General features: G+C 36.0%; 1 protein-coding gene across 2 annotated transcripts in view; it reads right to left on the reverse strand.

Moving 5' to 3' along the window:
* The window catches only part of COL11A1 (collagen type XI alpha 1 chain), a 213,758-nt gene that overhangs the window by 122,407 nt on the left and 67,536 nt on the right, over window positions 1-23,815 (reverse strand). The window contains exons 5-11 of one of the 2 annotated variants that reach the window (XM_059137189.1): window positions 18,998-19,126; window positions 13,461-13,613; window positions 13,179-13,271; window positions 4,636-4,890; window positions 3,668-3,730; window positions 2,167-2,208; window positions 323-385 (exon numbers count right to left, since the gene is read on the reverse strand). In XM_059137189.1, the coding sequence (XP_058993172.1) occupies window positions 323-385; window positions 2,167-2,208; window positions 3,668-3,730; window positions 4,636-4,890; window positions 13,179-13,271; window positions 13,461-13,613; window positions 18,998-19,126 (798 nt within the window). Of the gene's footprint in view, window positions 1-322; window positions 386-2,166; window positions 2,209-3,667; window positions 3,731-4,635; window positions 4,891-13,178; window positions 13,272-13,460; window positions 13,614-13,877; window positions 13,995-18,997; window positions 19,127-23,815 lie in introns of both variants that reach the window. The other variant, XM_059137188.1, reaches the window with a different exon arrangement.

The following is a 23,815-nucleotide window of genomic DNA, read 5'->3' on the forward strand; positions in this document are numbered from 1 at the left end:
CTATCAGAATCCAACTAAATATTCATCAGAGTTCATGGAAAACCTGTCTCAACTGAGACTAAAGAACTGAATCTAATGTAGCAGGTTCATCTCAATGTGGAAATTTGTTGAAAATGAAAGTTTTCTTACTAATTATAATATAGGTAAATGCACAGTCTTCATCCTCACTTCTAAAATTATAGTTAGGAAAGTTAACCAAAATATTAGACAATGAACTCAATGGTTTCTCTGTCTTTCAGTGAGAAGGATAACATGTTAAGCTTGTAGAATATTTTATAATTATTTTAATCTATTTTTTTAAATAAAGAATCTCTTCACTCACCCTCTCTCCAGGGTCACCAGGAGGTCCAGTGGGGCCCTGTAGACCAGGGGGACCCATAAGACCCTACAAAGAAATAAACCATGATCTGAGTCAGTTCTTATTATCTATCATTCAGGCAAATTCATTCTACCAAAATCAAGAGCTCATTTTATATTTCCATAAATATATACTTGTCACCCAAACTATTGCCCTATTTACCTTCCTATGAAAAGACAACATATAGGAAACCACTCTGTCACTAACTCAGCGACTCCTCTATGAAGCTGCTCTCAGGTTTGAAGCAGACATTCCAAGGAAAAACAGGAAAGGAAACTATGCCAATATAAAGTCCCTGAAGTAGAAGTTGGTTTCCAATTCTTATTGAAGCAATGTTATACTCGGACAATTAGACCTCAGAAATGTGATAGCAAAGTTGAAATATAGAAATCATTTAGCTTGGAGCCATTTTTACATTTTCCTTTATGGATAAAAGGAATTTAAAGGCATCAGCATAACATATCTATTTCAGATGACAAGAACTTAATTAATTCCACAAAAGACAGATCTGTACAAAGTCAGATCTGTACAACTACCTGAGAATAAAGACACACTGAGTGACATCAACCTCACTAGGAAGTGACAATGGAAACTGACAATCACTCCATTCAGAATCACAGATAAAGCAGCTACTGTCTACTTAGAATTCTCAACTCCAATTGCGGTATACCTATACTTCTTTAATAAAAAGAAAGATGACTTTTAACACTATCATAACTTTCAGATGAAACTTGAAAATTATAAGGGCCTAGTTGGCCTGAGAGAGCCATTTCATTGTGGGCTTGGGTTGACCCGGAGGAACTTGCTTGCAGGCCCCTGATATGGGAGCGGGCCAGCCAGATGGAGACATCCAATTAGTGGGGCACGCATATATTTACTATGGTAAATTGAAATTCAATTGGTCACCATACTGCCAACCTAGCATGACTGTGCAGTTTTCCCTGTATATTGCAATTTCATTGGCCACCTGTGTATGGGCCAGGCTCAACCACCTCTATAAAGGTTAGTCTGTGAGGCAGGGAAGTAGTAGTGATAGCGTCCAGGTCGTTGGGAGTGGGAGTGTCAGGGTCCTTGGGAGCATCAGGAGCCTCGCCGGGGAGCAGTGCCACCGGGGAGCGGCACTACCGGGAGTGTTGTTGTCAGATAGAGAGAGGGTTGTCGTCGGGGTAAGGGAAGTAGTCGGGGTCGGTGTCATGGTTGTCATTGCCTCTTTGTAAGAGACCGCCCGACTGGTCTGTTTGATTTTCAATGTTTGGTGCAAAATAAAGCTTTGCTTGACTTTCGCTTTGTTTCAGTCTCCTTCCTTTGATCATGGACCCTAACAAAAATGAGGTTAAAGGATACAGAGATATTTAAGGAGAGGAAGGAAGGAGGGATGGAAGGAAAGAAAATTAAAATTTAATTCCAAGGCTCTCAAAAGAGTAACTTTTGGAAAGCCAAATCAACAATTCAAGGCTACCAGGCCCTCAGAAAAGCTGTTTGCCTCTATCATTCAATACTCAAATTAATATAAAATACATAAATTCAATAATGTAATAGAAATTATAAATATTTTATTTTTTTAAAAAAATATTCTATTTATTTATTTGACAGAGAGATCACAAGTAGGCAGAGAGGCAGGCAGAGAGAGAAGGGGAAGCAGGCTCTCCGCCAAGCAGAGAGCCTGATGCAGGGCTCCATCCCAGGACCCTGAGATCATGACCTGAGCCGAAGGCAGAGGCTTAACCCACTGGGCCACCCAGGGGCCCCTAAATATCTGATTATTTTTAAAAAGTAAATACAAAAATAATCTTGACACAGTTACATACCGCAGGTCCTGCTGGTCCTGGGGGTCCTTCGATAAGCATCCCCTACAATAAAAAAAAAAAAAGACAGAGACTCACCCACCACTAGTGAAATGGAACCCCTGACCTCTCACCTAAGAAGTTCTAACAAAGCACCCCATCATTGCATTTCAAAAATCCTCTGTTTCTACCATGTAAAACCCATTACAAATAGTTTTGCATGCAGAAGGGAGAGAGTTTAAAATGGTAAGAAAATATAGTCCCTGTCCTCAGAGAATTGGTGAACTAATTAGAAAAGAAATAAATATTCAGGAAAGTAATATTAAAAGGAGAATATGCAATATGCTGCCAAGAAGGACAAAGCTATGAATTTGACCAAGTTTTCCCTAGCACTCGGAATAATGCCTGGTGAAAGCTAGAATTTTATAATATCTACCGCGTGAATGAAAGAGTGGAAGTTAAGTGGCACCTATGCACTTTAATTCAGGGAAAGGAGAAAAAAGTCCAAGCAAAACAATTGGGGATAAATATGAGATAAGCTCTTCAATAGACAAGAGGATAAAGTACTGTTTCAGGAAAAGAAACTCATTCCACCAAGCTTATGATTCTACTGCCGGAAGTTGTTTAAATTGTTTAATCATTTAGAAGGCTGGTTGTAAATTTTCAAAATCAGGGCATATTTATTATGAAAAAAAATTTTTTTCAGGCACGATTTATCGGGTTTTGGAGTAATACAGTTAATAGACAGCAATGTCCTTATAGACATATCATTTTGACCTTTGACTCTCCCCAGTCCTTGCAACTTTTGAAATGATTTTCATGATCTTGAGGCAAACAATTAAGCATATTACCTTTAGTTCTAGTGCAACGGTTTCCCCAAGTTGGTGATTAGGGAGAACAATAGTAAAATTGCTTTCTGGTAACAATTTGCTTTTTACCAATATCTTGAGTAGTAATAATATTAACATAAATTTTAAAAATCACTTTTGGAGTGAATTAGACCATTTGTTAGTAGGGAGAAAAGGAAGTGAATTTTAAAAGTAATATTTTCATATCATGACAATATGATATTATCTGGATGTGAAATATGATTATATTAACATGATATTATTTGGATATGAAACCAGAAAATATTTAGATCAAATAATATATTTCTAATAATGTTAAGTTAGAGAAATTGAAGAAAGTTAGAAAAGCTAACATCTGGTTATGTCTCAACCACGAACATGTGAATCTCAGCAGATCTCAGGTTCCTTTGTCTTAAAACAAGAGAATTGGACTAGACAAATTTCAGCGACTTTCAAATTCCAAAATTCATGTCTCTATGTTTTTTTAGTTAATTAAAATTTCACTTGCCAGAAATGGCCTCACTGACTCACTTATTCATGGCATATTTTAAGCACTTGGACATTAGAATTTTTAATGGAAATATACAAACATATATAATACCGTAGGGTGATGATGGCTCAAAATCTACATTAATTAATTGTACCAACCTTTACAATGTATTCGCACCAATACTTACAGGTTCAACTACTGCTGGTTCTCCTTTCTGCCCCTTTTCTCCATATCCACCATGGCCATTTATCTGTTGAGTGAAAAATTCAAGCAACCTGTCTTTAAGTCATTAAGGCCATTTAAGTACTTTTAAAAAAAAATTTAATTATCTAAGTGCATTTAAAAACAACCTATTAAAATGTGTTTTTTTTTAAACAAAAACCTATTGAATGTTTAGATACTGAAAACATGAAAAGGAAAGCATAATGAGCATTAACGCAATTCTTGAATGAGATGAAACAATTGTTTGTTAAAGAACTATTACAGAAAGATAAAGACATATGTAGACTTCACTTACTATTCCAAGGCATTATGCAAAAAGTGTCATCAAATTAAATTTAACAAAATATAGGTGAGGGGTGAGCGGTGGGAGAAATGGGTGATGGGGGTCAAAAAAATAACATATGGTTCTGTACTGAGCATCACCAGAAAATTCTTCTTTCAAAATTAAAAAATAAAATAATCTGGGACTCCTGGGTGGCTCAGTTCGTTAAGCGGCTGCCTTCAGCCCAGGTCATGATCCCAAGGTGTTGGGATCCAGTCCCACATCTGGCTCCTTGGCTCAGCAGAGAGCCTGTTCTTCCTCCCACTTTGCTAGCTGCTCTCCCTGCTTGTGTTCTCCCTCTCTGGTAAATGAATAAATAAAACCTTTTTTGAAAAAAATCCAGAATAATAACTTAATCTCATCGATGACAAAACAATTTGGATACGATTCTATCCAAGACTATACTTTCAAATGAAGACTCTGGTAGTATAGGCAGAGCTACAATGGCTGAAGATTTCCATGAGGAAGAATCTATCAAGATGTCCTGGGAGGATATTCACAATTTACATAAGAACACAACTTGTACTTTATCCTTGAAAAAACATCAAGATAAATGTGAAGATACTCCAAAAATAAGACATACAATGACGCAGGGCATAACACTGACTTACGCTTGTTTCTGTGATATCTGTTTCTGCTGGAACACCTGGACCAAAGTCTTCATTAGTGGGACTTGTTGGTTTATCTTCATATTCTTTATATTCATAAAAATCATATTCGCCTAAATCTCCATCTACCAGCAGGTCAGAGTCCCTGCCGTCTATTTCTTTGTTTTCATATAGTGTATCCTCGGAATTTTTCCTCTGGGAATCATAATCCTCTCCAGTTAGATATTCTTCAGTAAATACTTCTTCAACTGGATTTGGCTATTAATTTAAGTTGCAAGGAGTTGAAGAACATGAAGTTTACTATTAGTAAAGCAAGGAAAGCATTTGCAATTACAGTTTGATGGAATGTGACGGGAAGCAATTTAAATGTTACCCAAGCAAGGCTGAAGGCCAAGAAAGATAGCCTTTCAGTATCATTGAAAGAAATATTTTTGTACATTGGTTTGTACAAGGAAATATTGCTTTCAAAGTACTTTTCCCAATAAACTGCAAATAGTCACATGGATTCAGCATGTGTATTTGCTTGTTAGTCAATTTTATATTTACTTTATAGTTTGAGACTTGGACAATGAAATATGCACTAAATTAAAGCTTTGCTTAATTTTCAGAGCTCACAGATCATCATTATGAAATATAACTGCTACCAGAAAAAACATGTAAATTTGACTCTCAATCACAAAGATAAAATATTAATGCCAATAGTGAGACTTATTATTGTAATTTTTACAGAGTATCTAGTATAGGGAAGTATTATATCACCAAAGGATTCTTTAAAGCAAGTAAAATATAAATTATAGCCTTCAAAATTCAAGACAATGAAACAGACTGTCACTGTATGATCTCATAAAGAGCAGAGAATAAATATACACTTACAAGTAAATTTTATATCAATAAATATTCCTCAGAGATAAAAAAATAAACCTAGTATAATTTTCTTTTTCACATAATTAATTATTTATCAATGGCATAAATCTGCATCATAGTTCTCATGTAATTTTAGCTATATTATGATTTTGATGAGATTCAAATTAAATAATTTATCTTGCTCCTTTTTGAATTTCATTTTAAGTAACTTGATTTCCATAACAGTGAATCTAGATGACAGAACAGTATGGAATAAATAAGTAGTAGTATGCAAAATCATGAGAATAAAATGTGGCTAAATGATTAATTTAGCAATTATTAACTAAAATAAAATGTCCAATAACCATAATGCTTTTGTATTCTCAGACAAGGAGGGCATACTATCTATAAGGGATGAATATTATTCAAAATCTAAATTTACTATGTTCATAGCTCTGATCTAAAAAAGCTAGATGAATTTGGTTAGATAAATAGACATCTTAACTCAAGATATCCATTTCTGGAAAACGATCATTTTGGACCAGATGAAACCTAAAATCTGTTCTTACCCTGAAATGTTATTATTCTAAAGTATGTGTTTGCATGTAACACACCACTGGGTTTATTTGCCTCACTGGGACATTTGTCATCTTTTCACAATAAGGTTGTATGTCTAGTTTGAAATTCAGGAACATTGATTTATACCTGTATGTGCTTAAACATTTTCATAGGAAAGAATGAAAAAGAGTAAGGTATATTAATTTAATTGTAAGCATCACACTCCTAACAGGTTTGTAAATGTAAAAAGCTACTAAAATCCACGAAGTCTACATTTTGTCAAGAAGTCTGCTGTCGGGGAGGAGTCAAGATGGCGGAGAAGTAGCAAGCTGAGACTGCTTCAGCTAGCCGGAGATCAGCTAGATAGCTTATCTAAAGATTGCAAACACCTGAAAATCCATCGGCAGATCGAAGAGAAGAAAAACAGCAATTCTGGAAACAGAAAAACAACCACTTTCTGAAAGGTAGGACCGGCGGAGAAGTGAATCCAAAGCGACGGGAAGATAGACCCCGGGGGGAGGGGCCGGCTCCCGGCAAGCGGCGGAGCAACCGCGCACAAAATCAGGACTTTTAAAAGTCTGTTCCGCGGAGGGACATCGCTCCAGAGGCTAAACCGGAGCGAAGCCCACGCGGGGTCAGCGTGGCCTCAGGTCCCGCAGGGTCACAGAAGGATCGGGGGTGTCTGAGTGTCGCAGAGCTTGCGGGTATTGGAACGGGAAAGCCGGCTACAGAGACAGAGCCGACAGTAAGCTCGCAGCTCGGTGTTACCTTGAACCGGTCGCAGGCTCGGTGAGCTCGGAGCGCGGCCGGAGGTCAGGCAGACGGGAGTAACTGGGCGCTGTTCTCTGAGGGCGCACTGAGGAGTGGGGCCCTGGGCTCTCGGCTCCTCCGGGCCGGAGACCAGGAGGCCGCCATTTGTATTCCCGTCCTCTGGAACTCTACGGAAAGCGCTCAGGGAACAAAAGCTCCTGAAAGCAAACCCGAGCGGATTACTCACCCCGGCCCCGGGTAAGGGCGGTGTAATTCCGCCTGGGGCAAAGACACTTGAAAATCACTACAACAGGCCCCTCCCCCAGAAGATCAACAAGAAATCCAGCCGAGACCAAGCTCACCTACCAAGGAGTGCGGTTTCAATACCAAGGAGAGCAGCAGAATTCCAGAGGAGGAGAAAGCCAAGCACGGAACTCATGGCTTTTTTCCTGTGATTTTTTTTAGTCTTGCAGTTAATTTAATTTTTTCTTTTTCATTTTTTTTTTTTTTTTTTTCTCTCGCCTTCGGGTAAAATTTTTTTTTTTTTTTAACTGTTACCTTTTTCTTTTTTAACGATTTTTTACTAGTTTATCTAATATATATATATATATTTTTTTACATTTTTCTTAGGTGTTTTCTTTTTTAAAAAAAAATTCTTTTCTTTTTTTTTTTTTTTTTCTTTTTTCTTTCTTCCTTTTTGAACCTCTTTTTATCCCCTTTCTCCCCACTCACGATTTTGGATCTCTTCTAATTTGGCTAAAGCATATTTTCCTGGGGTTGTTGCCACCCTTTTAGTATTTTACTTGCCCCTTCATTTACTCTTATCTGGACAAAATGACAAGACGTAAAAATTCACCACAAAAAAAAGAACAAGAGGCAGTACCGAAGGCTAGGGACCTAATCAATACAGACATCGGTAATATGTCAGATCTAGAGTTCAGAATGACAATTCTCAAGGTTCTAGCCGGGCTCGAAAAAGGCATGGAAGATATTAGAGAAACCCTCTCGAGAGATATAAAAGCCCTTTCTGGAGAAATAAAAGAACTAAAATCTAACCAAGTTGAAATCAAAAAAGCTATTAATGAGGTGCAATCAAAAATGGAGGCTCTCACTGCTAGGATAAATGAGGCAGAAGAAAGAATTAGTGATATAGAAGACCAAATGACAGAGAATAAAGAAGCTGATCAAAAGAGGGACAAACAGCTACTGGACCACGAGGGGAGAATTCGAGAAATAAGTGACACCATAAGACGAAACAACATTAGAATAATTGGGATTCCAGAAGAAGAAGAAAGTGAGAGGGGAGCAGAAGGTATACTGGAGAGAATTATTGGGGAGAATTTCCCCAATATGGCAAAGGGAACAAGCATCAAAATTCAGGAGGTTCAGAGAATGCCCCTCAAAATAAATAAGAATAGGCCCACACCCCGTCACATAATAGTAAAATTTACAAGTCTCAATGACAAAGAGAAAATCCTGAAAGCAGCCCGGGAAAAGAAGTCTGTAACATACAATGGTAAAAATATTAGATTGGCAGCTGACTTATCCACAGAGACCTGGCAGGCCAGAAAGAGCTGGCATGATATTTTCAGAGCACTAAACGAGAAAAACATGCAGCCAAGAATACTATACCCAGCTAGGCTATCATTGAAAATAGAAGGAGAGATTAAAAGCTTCCAGGACAAACAACAACTGAAAGAATTTGCAAATACCAAACCAGCTCTACAGGAAATATTGAAAGGGGTCCTCTAAGCAAAGAGAGAGCCTACAAGTGGTAGATCAGAAAGGAACAGAGACCATATACAGTAACAGTCACCTTACAGGCAATACAATGGCACTAAATTCATATCTCTCAATAGTTACCCTGAATGTGAATGGGCTAAATGCCCCTGTCAAAAGACACAGGGTATCAGAATGGATAAAAAAACAAAACCCATCTATATGTTGCCTCCAAGAAACACATTTTAAGCCCGAAGACACCTCCAGATTTAAAGTGAGGGGGTGGAAAAGAATTTACCATGCTAATGGACATCAGAAGAAAGCAGGAGTGGCAATCCTTATATCAGATCAATTAGATTTTAAGCCAAAGACTGTAATAAGAGATGAGGAAGGACACTATATCATACTCAAAGGGTCTGTCCAACAAGAAGATTTAACAATTTTAAATATCTATGCCCCCAACGTGGGAGCAGCCAACTATATAAACCAATTAATAACAAAATCAAAGAAACACATAAACAACAATACAATAATAGTAGGGGACTTTAATATTCCCCTCACTGAAATGGACAGGTCATCCAAGCAAAAGATCAGCAAGGAAATAAAGGCCTTAAATGACACACTGGACCAGATGGACATCACAGATATATTCAGAATATTTCATCCCAAAGCAACAGAATACACATTCTTCTCTAGTGCACATGGTACATTCTCCAGAATAGATCACATCCTCGGTCCTAAATCAGGACTCAACCGGTATCAAAAGATTGGGATCATTCCCTGCATATTTTCAGACCACAATGCTCTAAAGCTAGAACTCATCCACAAAAGGAAGTTTGGAAAGAACCCAAATACATGGAGACTAAACAGTATCCTTCTAAAGAATGAATGGGTCAACCGGGAAATTAAAGAAGAATTGAAAAAAATCATGGAAACAAATGATAATGAAAATACAACGGTTCAAAATCTGTGGGACACAACAAAGGCAGTCCTGAGAGGAAAATATATAGCGGTACAAGCCTTTCTCAAGAAACAAGAAAGGTCTCAGGTACACAACCTAACCCTACACCTAAAGGAGCTGGAGAAGGAACAAGAAAGAAACCCTAAGCCCAGCAGGAGAAGAGAAATCATAAAGATCAGAGCAGAAATCAATGAAATAGAAACCAAAAAAACAATAGAACAAATCAACGAAACTAGGAGCTGGTTCTTTGAAAGAATTAATAAAATTGATAAACCCCTGGCCCGACTTATCAAAAAGAAAAGAGAAAGGACCCAAATAAATAAAATAATGAATGAAAGAGGAGAGATCACAACTAACACCAAGGAAATACAAACTATTATAAGAACATACTATGAGCAACTCTACGGCAATAAATTTGACAATCTGGAAGAAATGGATGCATTCCTAGAAACATATAAACTACCACAACTGAACCATGAAGAAATAGAAAGCCTGAACAGACCCATAACCAGTAAGGAGATTGAAACAGTCATTAAAAATCTCCAAACAAACAAAAGCCCAGGGCCAGACGGCTTCCCGGGGGAATTCTACCAAACATTTAAAGAAGAACTAATTCCTATTCTCCTGAAACTGTTCCAAAAAATAGAAATGGAAGGAAAACTTCCAAACTCATTTTATGAGGCCAGCATCACCTTGATCCCAAAACCAGACAAGGATCCCACCAAAAAAGAGAGCTATAGACCGATATCCTTGATGAACACAGATGCGAAAATACTCAACAAAATACTAGCCAATCGGATTCAACAGTACATTAAAAAGATTATTCACCACGACCAAGTGGGATTTATTCCAGGGCTGCAAGGTTGGTTCAACATCCGCAAATCAGTCAATGTGATACAACACATCAATAAAAGTAAGAACAAGAACCATATGATACTCTCAATAGATGCTGAAAAAGCATTTGACAAAGTACAACATCCCTTCCTGATCAAAACTCTTCAAAGTGTAGGGATAGAGGGCACATACCTCAATATCATCAAAGCCATCTATGAAAAACCCACCGCAAATATCATTCTCAATGGAGAAAAACTGAAAGCTTTTCCGCTAAGGTCAGGAACACGGCAGGGATGTCCATTATCACCACCGCTATTCAACATCGTACTAGAGGTCCTAGCCTCAGCAATCAGACAACAAAAGGAAATTAAAGGCATCCAAATCGGCAAAGAAGAAGTCAAATTATCACTCTTCGCAGATGATATGATACTATATGTGGAAAACCCAAAAGACTCCACTCCAAAACTGCTAGAACTTATACAGGAATTCAGTAAAGTGTCAGGATATAAAATCAATGCACAGAAATCAGTTGCATTTCTCTACACCAACAGCAAGACAGAAGAAAGAGATATTAAGGAGTCAATCCCATTTACAATTGCATCCAAAACCATAAGATACCTAGGAATAAACCTAACCAAAGAGACACAGAATCTATACTCAGAAAACTATAAAGTACTCATGAAAGAAATTGAGGAAGACACAAAGAAATGGAAAAATGTTCCATGCTCCTGGATTGGAAGAATAAATATTGTGAAAATGTCTATGCTACCTAAAGCAATCTACACATTTAATGCAATTCCTATCAAAGTACCATCCATCTTTTTCAAAGAAATGGAACAAATAATTCTAAAATTTATATGGAACCAGAAAAGACCTCGAATAGCCAAAGGGATATTGAAAAAGAAAGCCAACGTTGGTGGCATCACAATTCCGGACTTCAAGCTCTATTACAAAGCTGTCATCATCAAGACAGCATGGTACTGGCACAAAAACAGACACATAGATCAATGGAACAGAATAGAGAGCCCAGAAATAGACCCTCAACTCTATGGTCAACTAATCTTCGACAAAGCAGGAAAGAATGTCCAATGGAAAAAAGACAGCCTTTTCAATAAATGGTGCTGGGAAAATTGGACAGCCACATGCAGAAAAATGAAATTGGACCATTTCCTTACACCACACACAAAAATAGACTCAAAATGGATGAAGGACCTCAATGTACGAAAGGAATCCATCAAAATCCTTGAGGAGAACACGGGCAGCAACCTCTTTGACCTCTGCCGCAGCAACATCTTCCTAGGAACAACGCAAAAGGCAAGGGAAGCAAGGGAAAAAATGAACTACTGGGATTTCATCAAGATCAAAAGCTTTTGCACAGCAAAGGAAACAGTTAACAAAATCAAAAGACAACTGACAGAATGGGAGAAGATATTTGCAAACGACATATCAGATAAAGGACTAGTGTCCAGAATCTATAAAGAACTTAGCAAACTCAATACCCAAAGAACAAATAATCCAATCAAGAAATGGGCAGAAGACATGAACAGACATTTCTGCAAAGAAGACATCCAGATGGCCAACAGACACATGAAAAAGTGCTCCATATCACTTGGCATCAGGGAAATACAAATCAAAACCACAATGAGATATCACCTCACACCAGTCAGAATGGCTAAAATCAACAAGTCAGGAAATGACAGATGCTGGCGAGGATGCGGAGAAAGGGGAACCCTCCTACACTGTTGGTGGGAATGCAAGCTGGTGCAGCCACTCTGGAAAACAGCATGGAGGTTCCTCAAAATGTTGAAAATAGAACTGCCCTATGACCCAGCAATTGCACTATTGGGTATTTACCCTAAAGATACAAATGTAGTGATCCAAAGGGACACATGCACCCGAATGTTTATAGCAGCAATGTCCACAATAGCCAAACTATGGAAAGAACCTAGATGTCCATCAACAGATGAATGGATCAAGAAGATGTGGTATATATACACAATGGAATACTATGCAGCCATCAAAAGAAATGAAATCTTGCCATTTGCAACAACATGGATGGAACTAGAGCGTATCATGCTTAGCGAAATAAGTCAAGCAGAGAAAGACAACTATCATATGATCTCCCTGATATGAGGAAGTGGTGATGCAACATGGAGGCTTAAGTGGGTAGAAGAATAAATGAAACAAGATGGGATTGGGAGGGAGACAAACCATAAGTGACTCTTAATCTCACAAAACAAACTGAGGGTTGCCGGGGGGAGGGGGTTGGGGAGAAGGGGGTGGGATTATGGACATTGGGGAGGGTATGTGATTTGGTGAGTGCTGTGAAGTGTGTAAACCTGGTGATTCACAGACCTGGGGATAAAAATATATGTATATAAAAAATATATGTTTATAAAAAATAAAAAAAAAAAAAAAAAAAATGTAAAATTAAAAAAAAAAAAAAAAAAAAAAAAAAAAAAAAGAAGTCTGCTGTCATGAAAATGCATGATTTTTGGTCAGATGAACTAAATTCTAATTGTATCATTTCATGATACAATTTTCACTTTAGAGGAGTCTTCTCACAGAAGAATCATGTTGTGAATACCTTTCATCACAGCATGTTGAGAAGCTTACTCAATCCCAGGAGCAATCAAGAAAATGATAGCAGCCAATTCAGTTTAATTAATTTGTGCTTGCATGAAGCAAAGAGTCATGCAAAACCTGAATTGACTGATTTTAAATGACCTGTTTCTAGTAAGAGTGAACCAATGTTGTTCAGGAAAGGGATAAAAAGATGGAACTTCCCACGAATTATGGATTCTGCCAGAGTGAAGTGTATTAAGAAATATTACACACTTAAAAAATTTGAACTGTGATTTAACAGTGTCAATGAGCTTACCTCATTTGGTCCAGATACATGCCTAGGAGCTTCTGTCTGATAACTTTCTTCTGTTCCATAGTTGTATTCTTGAAAATCATCAACAATATTTGCCTAGTGATAAATTCAAAAGAAAAGCAATTATAAAAATATAAGGCAATCCCAAATTTAGGGGAATCATGATTTAACTGGGTTACCGGATTAGCCAAATGAGCATTTATCTAGTTGGGTTAGGACAATGACTCATCATCAGAGATCTTCCAGCTTATCTAGGAGAGATCTTGATTGTTTTTTCTTTGCTACCTTTACCCCTAGTTTGGCTTTTGCTGCTGCTTGATAACTTTTCTTCTTCTTGGACGCAAATTTTTCAGATTTAGGGGGTGTAAACTTTTTGGACTTTTCCTTTGAGTTAGTGGCCACTGTCCTCGTCTTCTTTTTGAAATTGGATTTCTTTTTCTGTAAAATGTGGTGAAAGATGGAATGGGAAACATAAATAAAGTGAAAAAGGAAATGAAGAGCATGGACGAAAGGAAGGACAAGCAAAGCAAAATGAGCATCATTCCTTCAGGACAGCTACTGTCAAATAAAAATCACAGTTATTGGTTCATAGAAATCGGGGGAGTGAAAGGCTTATGATGAGTTCAAGGAACAGCAGACGTAAGAAACCAGGGAATGACAAACAGCAGGACACCATTCACAAAGGCACTACTTTGTTTTTACCTCGGTTTGTGCTATTGTCTCCTCAGTTACAGTGGGTGTCTCTGTTACAAATTCAGCCTCCTTATACTCTGCTTCCCCATACTCATAGTCATATTCCATTATATCCTCAGGTGCATACTACATTGCAAAGGAAAAAATATCAGGCGATTTTGTTAGTTGCAGGTAATACTAACAACAAAGTGGTAACTGCCTTAACTTTTACTTACAGTAAAGGTTAAGAGGCAAGGAAATGTTGTTATTTAAATGTTATTTTTTTATTACAAAAAGTGTTATACCATCCTATATAGAGTACAATAACACAGGAATGACAAAGCAAGTTTTCTAAGAGCAGAATCGTGGTTAGGGCTGTGAGGAAACTAAAAATTTTGAACTTTAATTCAAACTTAATTAATATTCAAAATTTTAGTTAATGGCTTTTTGTGAACACAGCAATTATGTGCTTGGTCACAGTTGTTAAATATTCATGTTAATTTTTATTTGTAAAAATTGCTACATAAAAATTTGTTAAAATTCCCTAAGGATTTTACTGTAATGTCAATGGGTGCTTTTTTTTTTTTCATTAAACTACATGCTTAAAATTTAAAATATGGACAGTAGTCTTTCCAAGTATGATAGAATGTTTATGTTGTGAATCAGAAAGGGGAGAGGAGGAAAGGAAATGCAAGGAGCATAAAATTAGTCTAAACAGAATGCTGGAACTAATGAAAAAATAAAATCTAAAATTTATTCAGAAATCTCTAATTTGCTATAGACAAGATCAAAATGAGCACAAAATACTTGTGAAACATTACAGATTTGAAAGTTAGATCTGTTTCTAGTTAATACATTATTTCTGCTTTTAAAGATACTGCTTTTTTCTCTATCAAAAAAGCACAGTACCTAGACCTCATAAACTACTTAAACCTAACTCACATTGGAAAATAGTATTTTATACTAGATTCTTCTGTATTAAAATAACTTAGTTGGAAAGCGATATGTTTCTTAATAGAGGCATGTACAAGAAAATCATACATATTAAGTGACAAGGACAATAATGTATTCATCTTCAAAGCCAACTATCTCTATCAAAACTTGAATTTGTAAATAAGAATATAGTTATCATGAAACATATATTAATCATTGGTTTTAATCAAAATTAATGTAAATATACTAAGGTCATATATATATAATATATTAAGTAGTAAACTCAACAAGCTGAATAGTTAATATAAATTATATTAATATTTATTAGATATATATCTTATCTATAACATAGATATAGATATTTTATATATATATATACACATACATATATATATATATATGCTAAAAGCAACCTATTTGGAATTCCTCAGCTTTATATTTGGTAAAATTCCAATTATACTCCAGCTGGATTTCAAAATTGCCACAAAAACCTTTTTGATCTGCCAATAAATAACTGTTGACCATATGTCATTTAGAAAATTGTGATCACTATACCTTCTAACAAGCTCTATTAACTATAGCAATGCAAATGAATGCAAATTTCACAGACCTATAATGAGACGTGTCTAAATCTGATCCTCTAGCAACATTATACATTTCACCTTTTATGAAACATGCTCACTAGAGTAAACTTTCTAGATGGTTCAACTGAAGGTCATATTGAAATATAAACATAAACTTATCTTTAGTTTTCTTTATGGCTGTCAAAACTCTGATTTGATTAAATTAACTGAAATGCATTCATAATTCTATCTACTCAGTAACAGTTTGATTATCAATGAATATACAGACAAAGTACTTCAACAAAGCTTTATTCTAATTGAATTTGTACAGAATTTGGTAAATTAGAAAAATGCATGTATAGAACACTGAACACTTGTTTCTTCATGCCTCTGCAATCAAGATATAATACCAACTACTTCTAAGAAAGTTAATGTAAACATTGTTAATAATATCATTAAATAGGGGCACCTGAGTGGCTCAGTGGGTTAAGCCTCTACATTCAGCTCAGGTCATGATCTCAGCGTCCTGGGATAGAGCCCCACATCAGGCTCTCTGCTCAGCAGGGAGCCTGCTTCCCCCACCTTCTCTCTGCCTGTCTCTCTGCCTACTTGTGATTCTCTCTGTCAAATAAATAAAAAATTTTAAAAAAATCATTAAATAAATAGAATGATTAAATATTGAATTTAGATACATATTAAAAAGACATAAATTCTGACTAAATATTGTATAATGAATAATTTTTTGTAGTTATGGTCAATCATGTTGGAATAAGAAATATTAGATTTATACAGCTACCAGCTGCCAACTTCAAGTAAAACATAAAAAAGAAAAGATTTGATAGTCTATGTTGTAGAGTTTTAAATTAAGGCAGACTTTTCAAAATCAGGTGCATCTATAATGAGTTTTAAAAACATAAGACAATAAACAAAGACACAAAGGGCTGATTTTTCAAATGCATAGTTTAATGCATCTTACATGAAGCATGGTATTCAGAAATATATCAATATATACCAACTTATGTCATTTTTTGTTGTTGTTGTTGTTTTTCTTGTAAGAGGAAACATCTAATCTCCGTAAGTTTCTCCTCTTTTTAAATTCTTACCAAATAATGACCAACGAGACTAGTTGTGATTATGGTATACTGGAAGAAATAATATCCTCACTTCCCTAGACACTAAAGCACATCTTTTTCTTAGAGTCTTTCAGGAGTCAGTGAAGATCACCACTTCTATTCTTACCTCTCTCTTTTTTTTTTTAAGATTTATTTATTTATTTATTTATTTTAGAGAGGTGGGGGAGGGGTAAAGGGAGAGGGAGAGATCTCAAACAGACTCCCCACTGACCATGGAAACGAGGAAGAGCTTGATCTCATAACCCTGAGATCACAACCTGAGCCAAAATCATGAGTTAGACCCTCACAACTGAGCTACCCAGGCACCCCTGCTCTTATTTCTTTATCTAAATAACATCCCCTTCGTGGTGGTATTGAGTATACTTGGCGTTACTGTACATGAAGCTTTATAATCTATTTTTGGAGATGACCATCTATACTCATTATGGAATTTTGGACTGCCTTGAAAACAGAGAGAACTGGCTGTGATCAATGAGATGAATATATGTAAAAAGACATGCAATGATGGAATGCTTTCAGGTTTGATATGTGAGTAGCCTAGCATTATTTATAGTGCATGAGGAGAGAGGAGAGACACATTTCATTGTAACACATTCAATATAGAAACTGGTAAGAAATGCTATATTTATTAGAGCATCACCCAACTGGATTTCCACACAGTTTGTGTTATAGCAATACATTGTTTTTCTTCTCAAACTCTCCTAGTAAAAACATGTTGGACTTCTTAAATATAGATTATCAACAACTAACGTAGAAAAGGGCAAATTTACTTTTAAATTTTACTTTTTTATCTAGATAAAAATGTATAAAAACTATTTTGCTTTAAAATAACTCAGTTTAACTGACACAATAGCATTAAAATATATAATAAAATACCTCAAGGTGACATTTTAAGAAAGCATACCTTCATTCTTCCAAAAATCAGAGCCATATCTGTTGCTAAAAAGAACAAAACTTATCTTTCTTAAAACAGGAGCAAAATAAATCTCAGCAATCTCAAACATGTATACCATGTATAAATATTATAAATTTTAATACTGAATCATCACATAATCTCTAAGGTATAAAAGCCCTAAACCTGATGGTATTTAGCTATCCTCTTGGAATTCACAAAACAAAACAAAACAAAACAAAACAAAAAAACCCTGTTTAAATAAATCTTGAGGGTATAAAAAGACTGAGGCACAGGAAAACTGTGAAAAAATCAACCACAACTACCCAAACAATTTCTTTTTTCTCTCTCATATTTGCTTTTCTGTCAGCTTCTTAAGACTTTATCCTGTTTTAAAAAGAACATTAATATTAAGTTATGGAAAAGATCAGTGCAACAGAATTCACTATCGTACTTTAAAAAGAAAAATGATGTCAACAAATCTATCTCAAGCACTTAGATGGCAAAATTCTAACGGAACTCACATGCAAAAACAGTAATACATTAAAATAAAAAAGATCCTAACCTCTTCTAAGTAGTCAAGCTCAAAAGATGGAAACAAATAATACATTTAGCAAGTAAGAATGCTATTTGAGCTATTTTCAGACATTAAGGCAGCCTTGATGTTTTCAAACTTCCAACCCCCTCTCTTAAAATTTAACACTCTTCACCTTGAGAAAAAAGAATCTAAAAAAATTGTTTTGCTGCCAACTAAAGACTAAATTCCTTCCAGTTTGCTTGTTTTTTTAATTTCCAGAAGATCCACATCAAAGGATTTTTCCAAAAATCTGGATAAGGGTACATTGTACTGTATTTTTTGTTTTGGGGAATATTCAATTCTGCCAAAATTGTTATGGTTATGCAAACTTACTTTTTGGTCTGAAAGAGAATAGGGTTAAATTTCATTATGGTAAATTCTCTTGCAAAAATGGCCTGGAAGAAGGATTTCACATTTGAATTTCAAATTAAGTGACATAATAAGAATCAAAGTACATGAATAGTTTTAGTTACTGCATTCAGATCATACTGCTTTTCATTTTATTACTCTTTATGTCAAATTTTATGGAAGTCAAAGAAAACATACATATCAGTGTAGCCATGCCCAATAAGAAACAGAAAAAAAAAATCTCTCTAAATACTCAACACAGCCTGAAACTTTAAGGTAGCTCTAATGTCACTTTCTCATCTACCTGAATTGCCAAAGGCAAGTGCACCGGAGGATATGTCACCCTTATCTGGAGGCTGTGTCAATTATTTAACTTCCAAGGGCAGATATACAGCTTTTAGATATTTATGTAGCAGAAATATAGCTTTTAGATAAGTATCTTTTTCTCACCTCCCCCCAAATAAAATATGCTCATATACACACATACAAGTGAGGTATCTCTATTTATCAGAAGTTTAAGTAACAGAGTACTTGAAAGGAAAAACACCCAAAATCTTTAAATCACTCTTCTAGAAATGGTAAAACACTATTAAATGCAAAGTATACTTTAATCAAAATTGAATAATAGTGATAAGCCTCAAAACTACAGGAGTAAGTCTATACCATTAAAATGAGAAAACGTGCCCTGATGTTATGGTCCTCACCTCATCAATCTGCGGTTCCTGAGCCTGAGCAGCCTTGGGCACTGAAGAGTCACAGTCTGGACTATAATGCTCACAGTAGTCATAAGCAGCTTTGGGGTCACCTATGATCAACAGCTGCTGGATGTCCCCCTGTCAAGAAATAAACATGGATGTAGTGAGCATATTCGGATATACATAGATCAGAGCAAGATTTACTCTAGGAAATAATGTGTAGTTTATTGTTGAATACCTGAAGAATTATCACTTACATTCAATGTTAAAAATAGTCTTACAGGACAAAACAAAGAAGCAAGGGAAAAAGAGAAAGACAGACAAAGAAACCAAGAAACAGACTCTTAACTATAAATAATAAACCGATAGTTACCAGAGGAGAGGTGAGAGCAGTATGGGTAAAACAGGGGATGGGGATTGAAAAGCGAACTTGTCATGATGAGCACAGAGTAATGGAATTGTGGAAACACCATACTGCACACATGACACTAATGTAACACTGTATGCTAGCTACACTGGAATTAAAACAAAAAACTTAAATAAAAAATAGTCTGATAGGATTAAAGAAAAACTACACCTGTCTTACAAATCAGCTGTTAATATTAAGATGTTATTCTATTATTCTGTGGTTTAGACAATCTTTACTATATGCATCCATTTGTTAAAACTTGATTTTACTGCATTCACAGCTTACACTGCATAAAATAAGACAAAGAAAATATAAGTAATAAGCTGATGAAACAGTAAATAAAATTTAAAACCTCTAGATATATAAAGATAGTAATATATTTTCAACATAAACTACACAGTTCAATCAAATCAAAGGGAATTATTATTATTAGACAAATTTATATGAGAATTTTTAAAAGAAAATATAGATCCTACTATTGTGTTCTCATAAAGGAGTTGGTATCAAAAGGAATTCTTATTTACAAAGATGAGTAAGAAATGCAGAGACCAGAAAAATTCAAATTATGAATAAAAAGCCAGAAATTTGAGATATTTTTACTAAGTAATGGAGCATCTAAGCATACATTAAAACTCTCTTATTTTGAATTCTGCATAATTTTAATTTTAAAAATTACAAATAATTAGTAACAGGATTATCTAAAGAGTTTAATTGCAGGAGATTCTGGAAACTGGTTCTGAAAACTGTGTAAGCAAGAGAAAAACTGTAATATTCTGCTCCTGAAGCAATCTGACTATTTCCACAGGGTATAATTCAACATGTAACTAGTTTCATATAAAGCCATGGGTCACGGCTATATCAATTCATAATTATACTCAGGCCCAGAAGAATTTTTGAGTCAATAGTCATTTGACTTGATGATTAAAGTCCTTGTAATTTTGAGCACATAAGTCTGATCCATAGAACTCCTGATTCCATTTTGAATAATTTCAAAGTTATTCCAGCTTTTTGGCATGTTGTTAACAGGAGTGACATAATAAGAATCAAAGTATAGCCTAATGAAAATATAGAAAATATAGACATTAAATTTTAAAAGTCTCTTACAAAGAATCCCAGGAGAGAATTTCATCATTTCATCTAGTCATTTCATTTGATCATTCAAACAGTGCTTTAATAAACCATAAGAGACTCTGAACTATTGAGAACAAACTGAGGGTCGCTGGAAGGAGATGGCCTGGGGTGGTCTCTATGGGTGATAGATATTAAGGAGGGTCATTGTGTCGAGCACTGGATGTTATAGATAAGTGATGAATCATTAAATTCTACTCCTGAAACCAATATTACACTCTATGTTTAACTAGAATTTAAGTAAAAATTTGGAAATAAAAGAACAGTCTTTAATATGGTCAAGTAACACCCAAGTAACAAAATAAATAACAAAATAAATAGTCATAATAAATAACAAAATAAAATAGTCATACTATTTTAGTGTTCCAATTTGAAAATTATTTATTTCCCTGTCATGAGTCAATATAATTAATCAATCAAATTAGATTGTTTATGAGATTTTTTTTTTTTCAGGATTCTTTTTTGTAAATAGATAGGAAAGTCTCTAATATTTCTTTTATGCCCATTGATTTTAAATATGCTCACATATTTAACTAATATAAGTTCTTAAAATTTATTGATAGCATCTCTCAAATATTAGCTGATCAATTCAGAACACTGAGTAGCCACAACTGAATTATATACAAATAATTATATAGTTATATAAATTGATAATAATAAGTAACAAACAGAAATCTGAATACACAGTTTTTCATTCCGTTGTTAAGATAATAATGAGGCGAGGGAGGAGTCAAGATGGCGGAGAAGTAGCAGGCTGAGACTACATCAGCTAGCCGGAGATCAGCTAGATAGCTTATCTAAAGATTGCAAACACCTGAAAATCCATCGGCAGATCGAAGAGAAGAAGAACAGCAATTCTGAAAACAGAAAAACAACCACTTTCTGAAAGGTAGGACCAGCGGAGAAGTGAATCCAAAGCGACGGGAAGATAGACCCCGGGGGGAGGGGCCAGCTCCCGGCAAGCGGCGGAGAAACCGCGCACAAAATCAGGACTTTTAAAAGTCTGTTCCGCTGAGGGACATCACTCCAGAGGCTAAACCAGGGCGAAGCCCACCCGCGGTCAGCGTGGCCCCAGGTCCCGCAGGGTCACAGAAGGATCGGGGGTGTCTGAGTGTCGCAGAGCTTGCGGGTATTGGAACGGGAAAGCCGGCTACAGAGACAGAGCCGACAGTAAGCTCACAGCTCCGTGTTACCTTGAACCGGTCGCAGGCTCGGTGAGCTCGGAGCGCGGCCGGAGGTCAGGCAGACGGGAGTAACTGGGCGCTGTTCTCTGAGGGCGCACTGAGGAGTGCGGCCCTGGGCTCTCGGCTCCTCCGGGCCGGAGACCAGGAGGCCGCCATTTGTATTCCCGTCCTCCGGAACTCTACAGAAAGCGCTCAGGGAACAAAAGCTCCTGAAAGCAAACCTGAGCAGATAACTTACCCCGGCCCCCTATCAGGCTGGGGCAAAGACACTTGAGAATCACTACACCAGGCCCCTCCCTCAGAAGATCAACAAGAAATCCAGCCAAGACCAAGTTCACCTACCAAGGAGTGCGGTTTCAATACCAAGGAGAGCAGCAGAATTCCAGAGGAGGAGAAAGCAAAGCACGGAATTCATGGCTTTTTCCTTGTGATTTTTTTTTAGTCTTGCAGTTAATTCAATTTTTTTCTTTTTCATTTTTTGGTTTTTTTCTCACCTTCTGGTAATTTTTTTTTAAACTTTTACCTTTTTCTTTTTTAATGTTTTTTAACTAGTTTATCCAATATATATATTTTTTCTTTTTTATATTTTTCTTATTTGTTTTCTTTTTTTTAATTCTTTTCTTTTCTTTTTTTTTTCTTTTTTCTTTTTTTTTCTTTCTTCCTTTTGAACAACTTTCTATCCCCTTTCTCCCCCCTCACGATTGGAGATCTCTTCTAATTTGGTTAAAGCATATTTTCCTGGGGTTGTTGCCACCCTTTTAGTATTTTACTTGCTCCTTCATATACTCTTATCTGGACAAAATGACAAGACGGAAAAATTCAACACAAAAAAAAAGAACAAGAGGCAGTACCGAAGGCTAGGAACCTAATCAATACAGACATTGGTAATATGTCAGATCTAGAGTTCAGAATGACAATTCTCAAGGTTCTAGCCGGGCTCGAAAAAGGCATTAGATATCGAAAAGATATTAGAGAAAAGATATCGAAAAGATATTAGAGAAACCCTCTCGAGAGATATAAAAGCCCTTTCTGGAGAAATAAAAGAACTAAAATCTAACCAAGTTGAAATCAAAAAAGCTATTAATGAGGTGCAATCAAAAATGGAGGCTCTCACTGCTAGGATAAATGAGGCAGAAGAAAGAATTAGTGATATAGAAGACCAAATGACAGAGAATAAAGAAGCTGAGCAAAAGAGGGACAAACAGCTACTGGACCACGAGGGGAGACTTCGAGGATAAGTGACACCATAAGACGAAACAACATTAGAATAATTGGGATTCCAGAAGAAGAATAAAGAGAAAGGGGAGCAGAAGGTATACTGGAGAGAATTATTGGGGAGAATTTCCCCAATATGGCAAAGGGAACCAGGATCAAAATTCAGGAGGTTCAGAGAACGCCCCTCAAAATCAATAATAATAGGCCCACCCCGTCACCTAATAGTAAAATTTACAAGTCTCAGTGACAAAGAGAAAATCCTGAAAGCAGCCCGGGAAAAGAAGTCTGTAACATACAATGGTAAAAATATTAGATTGGCAGCTGACTTATCCACAGATACCTGAAAGAGCTGGTATCATACCAGAAAGAGCTGGCATGATATTTTCAAAGCACTAAATGAGAAAAACATGCAGTCAAGAATACTATATCCAGCTAGGCTATCATTGAAAATAGAAGGAGAGATTAAAACCTTCCAGGACAAAGAAAAACTGAAAGAATTTGCAAACACCAAACCAGCTCTACAGGAAATTTTGAAAGGGGTCCTCTAAGCAAAGAGAGAGCCTACAAGTGGTATATCAGAAAGGAACAGAGACCACATACAGTAACAGTCACCTTACAGGCAATACAATGGCACTAAATACATATCTCTCAATAGTTACCCTGAATGTTAATGGGCTAAATGCCCCTGTCAAAAGACACAGGGTATCAGAATGGATAAAAAAACAAAACCCATCTATATGTTGCCTCCAAGAAACTCATTTTAAGCCCGAAGACACCTCCAGATTTAAAGTGAGGGGGTGGAAAAGAATTTACCATGCTAATGGACATCAAAAGAAAGCAGGAGTGGCAATCCTTATATCAGATCAATTAGATTTTAAGCCAAAGACTATA

Source organism: Mustela lutreola, chromosome 10 (genome assembly GCF_030435805.1).
Source record: "Mustela lutreola isolate mMusLut2 chromosome 10, mMusLut2.pri, whole genome shotgun sequence".
In the NCBI taxonomy this organism is placed as follows: domain Eukaryota; kingdom Metazoa; phylum Chordata; class Mammalia; order Carnivora; family Mustelidae; genus Mustela; species Mustela lutreola.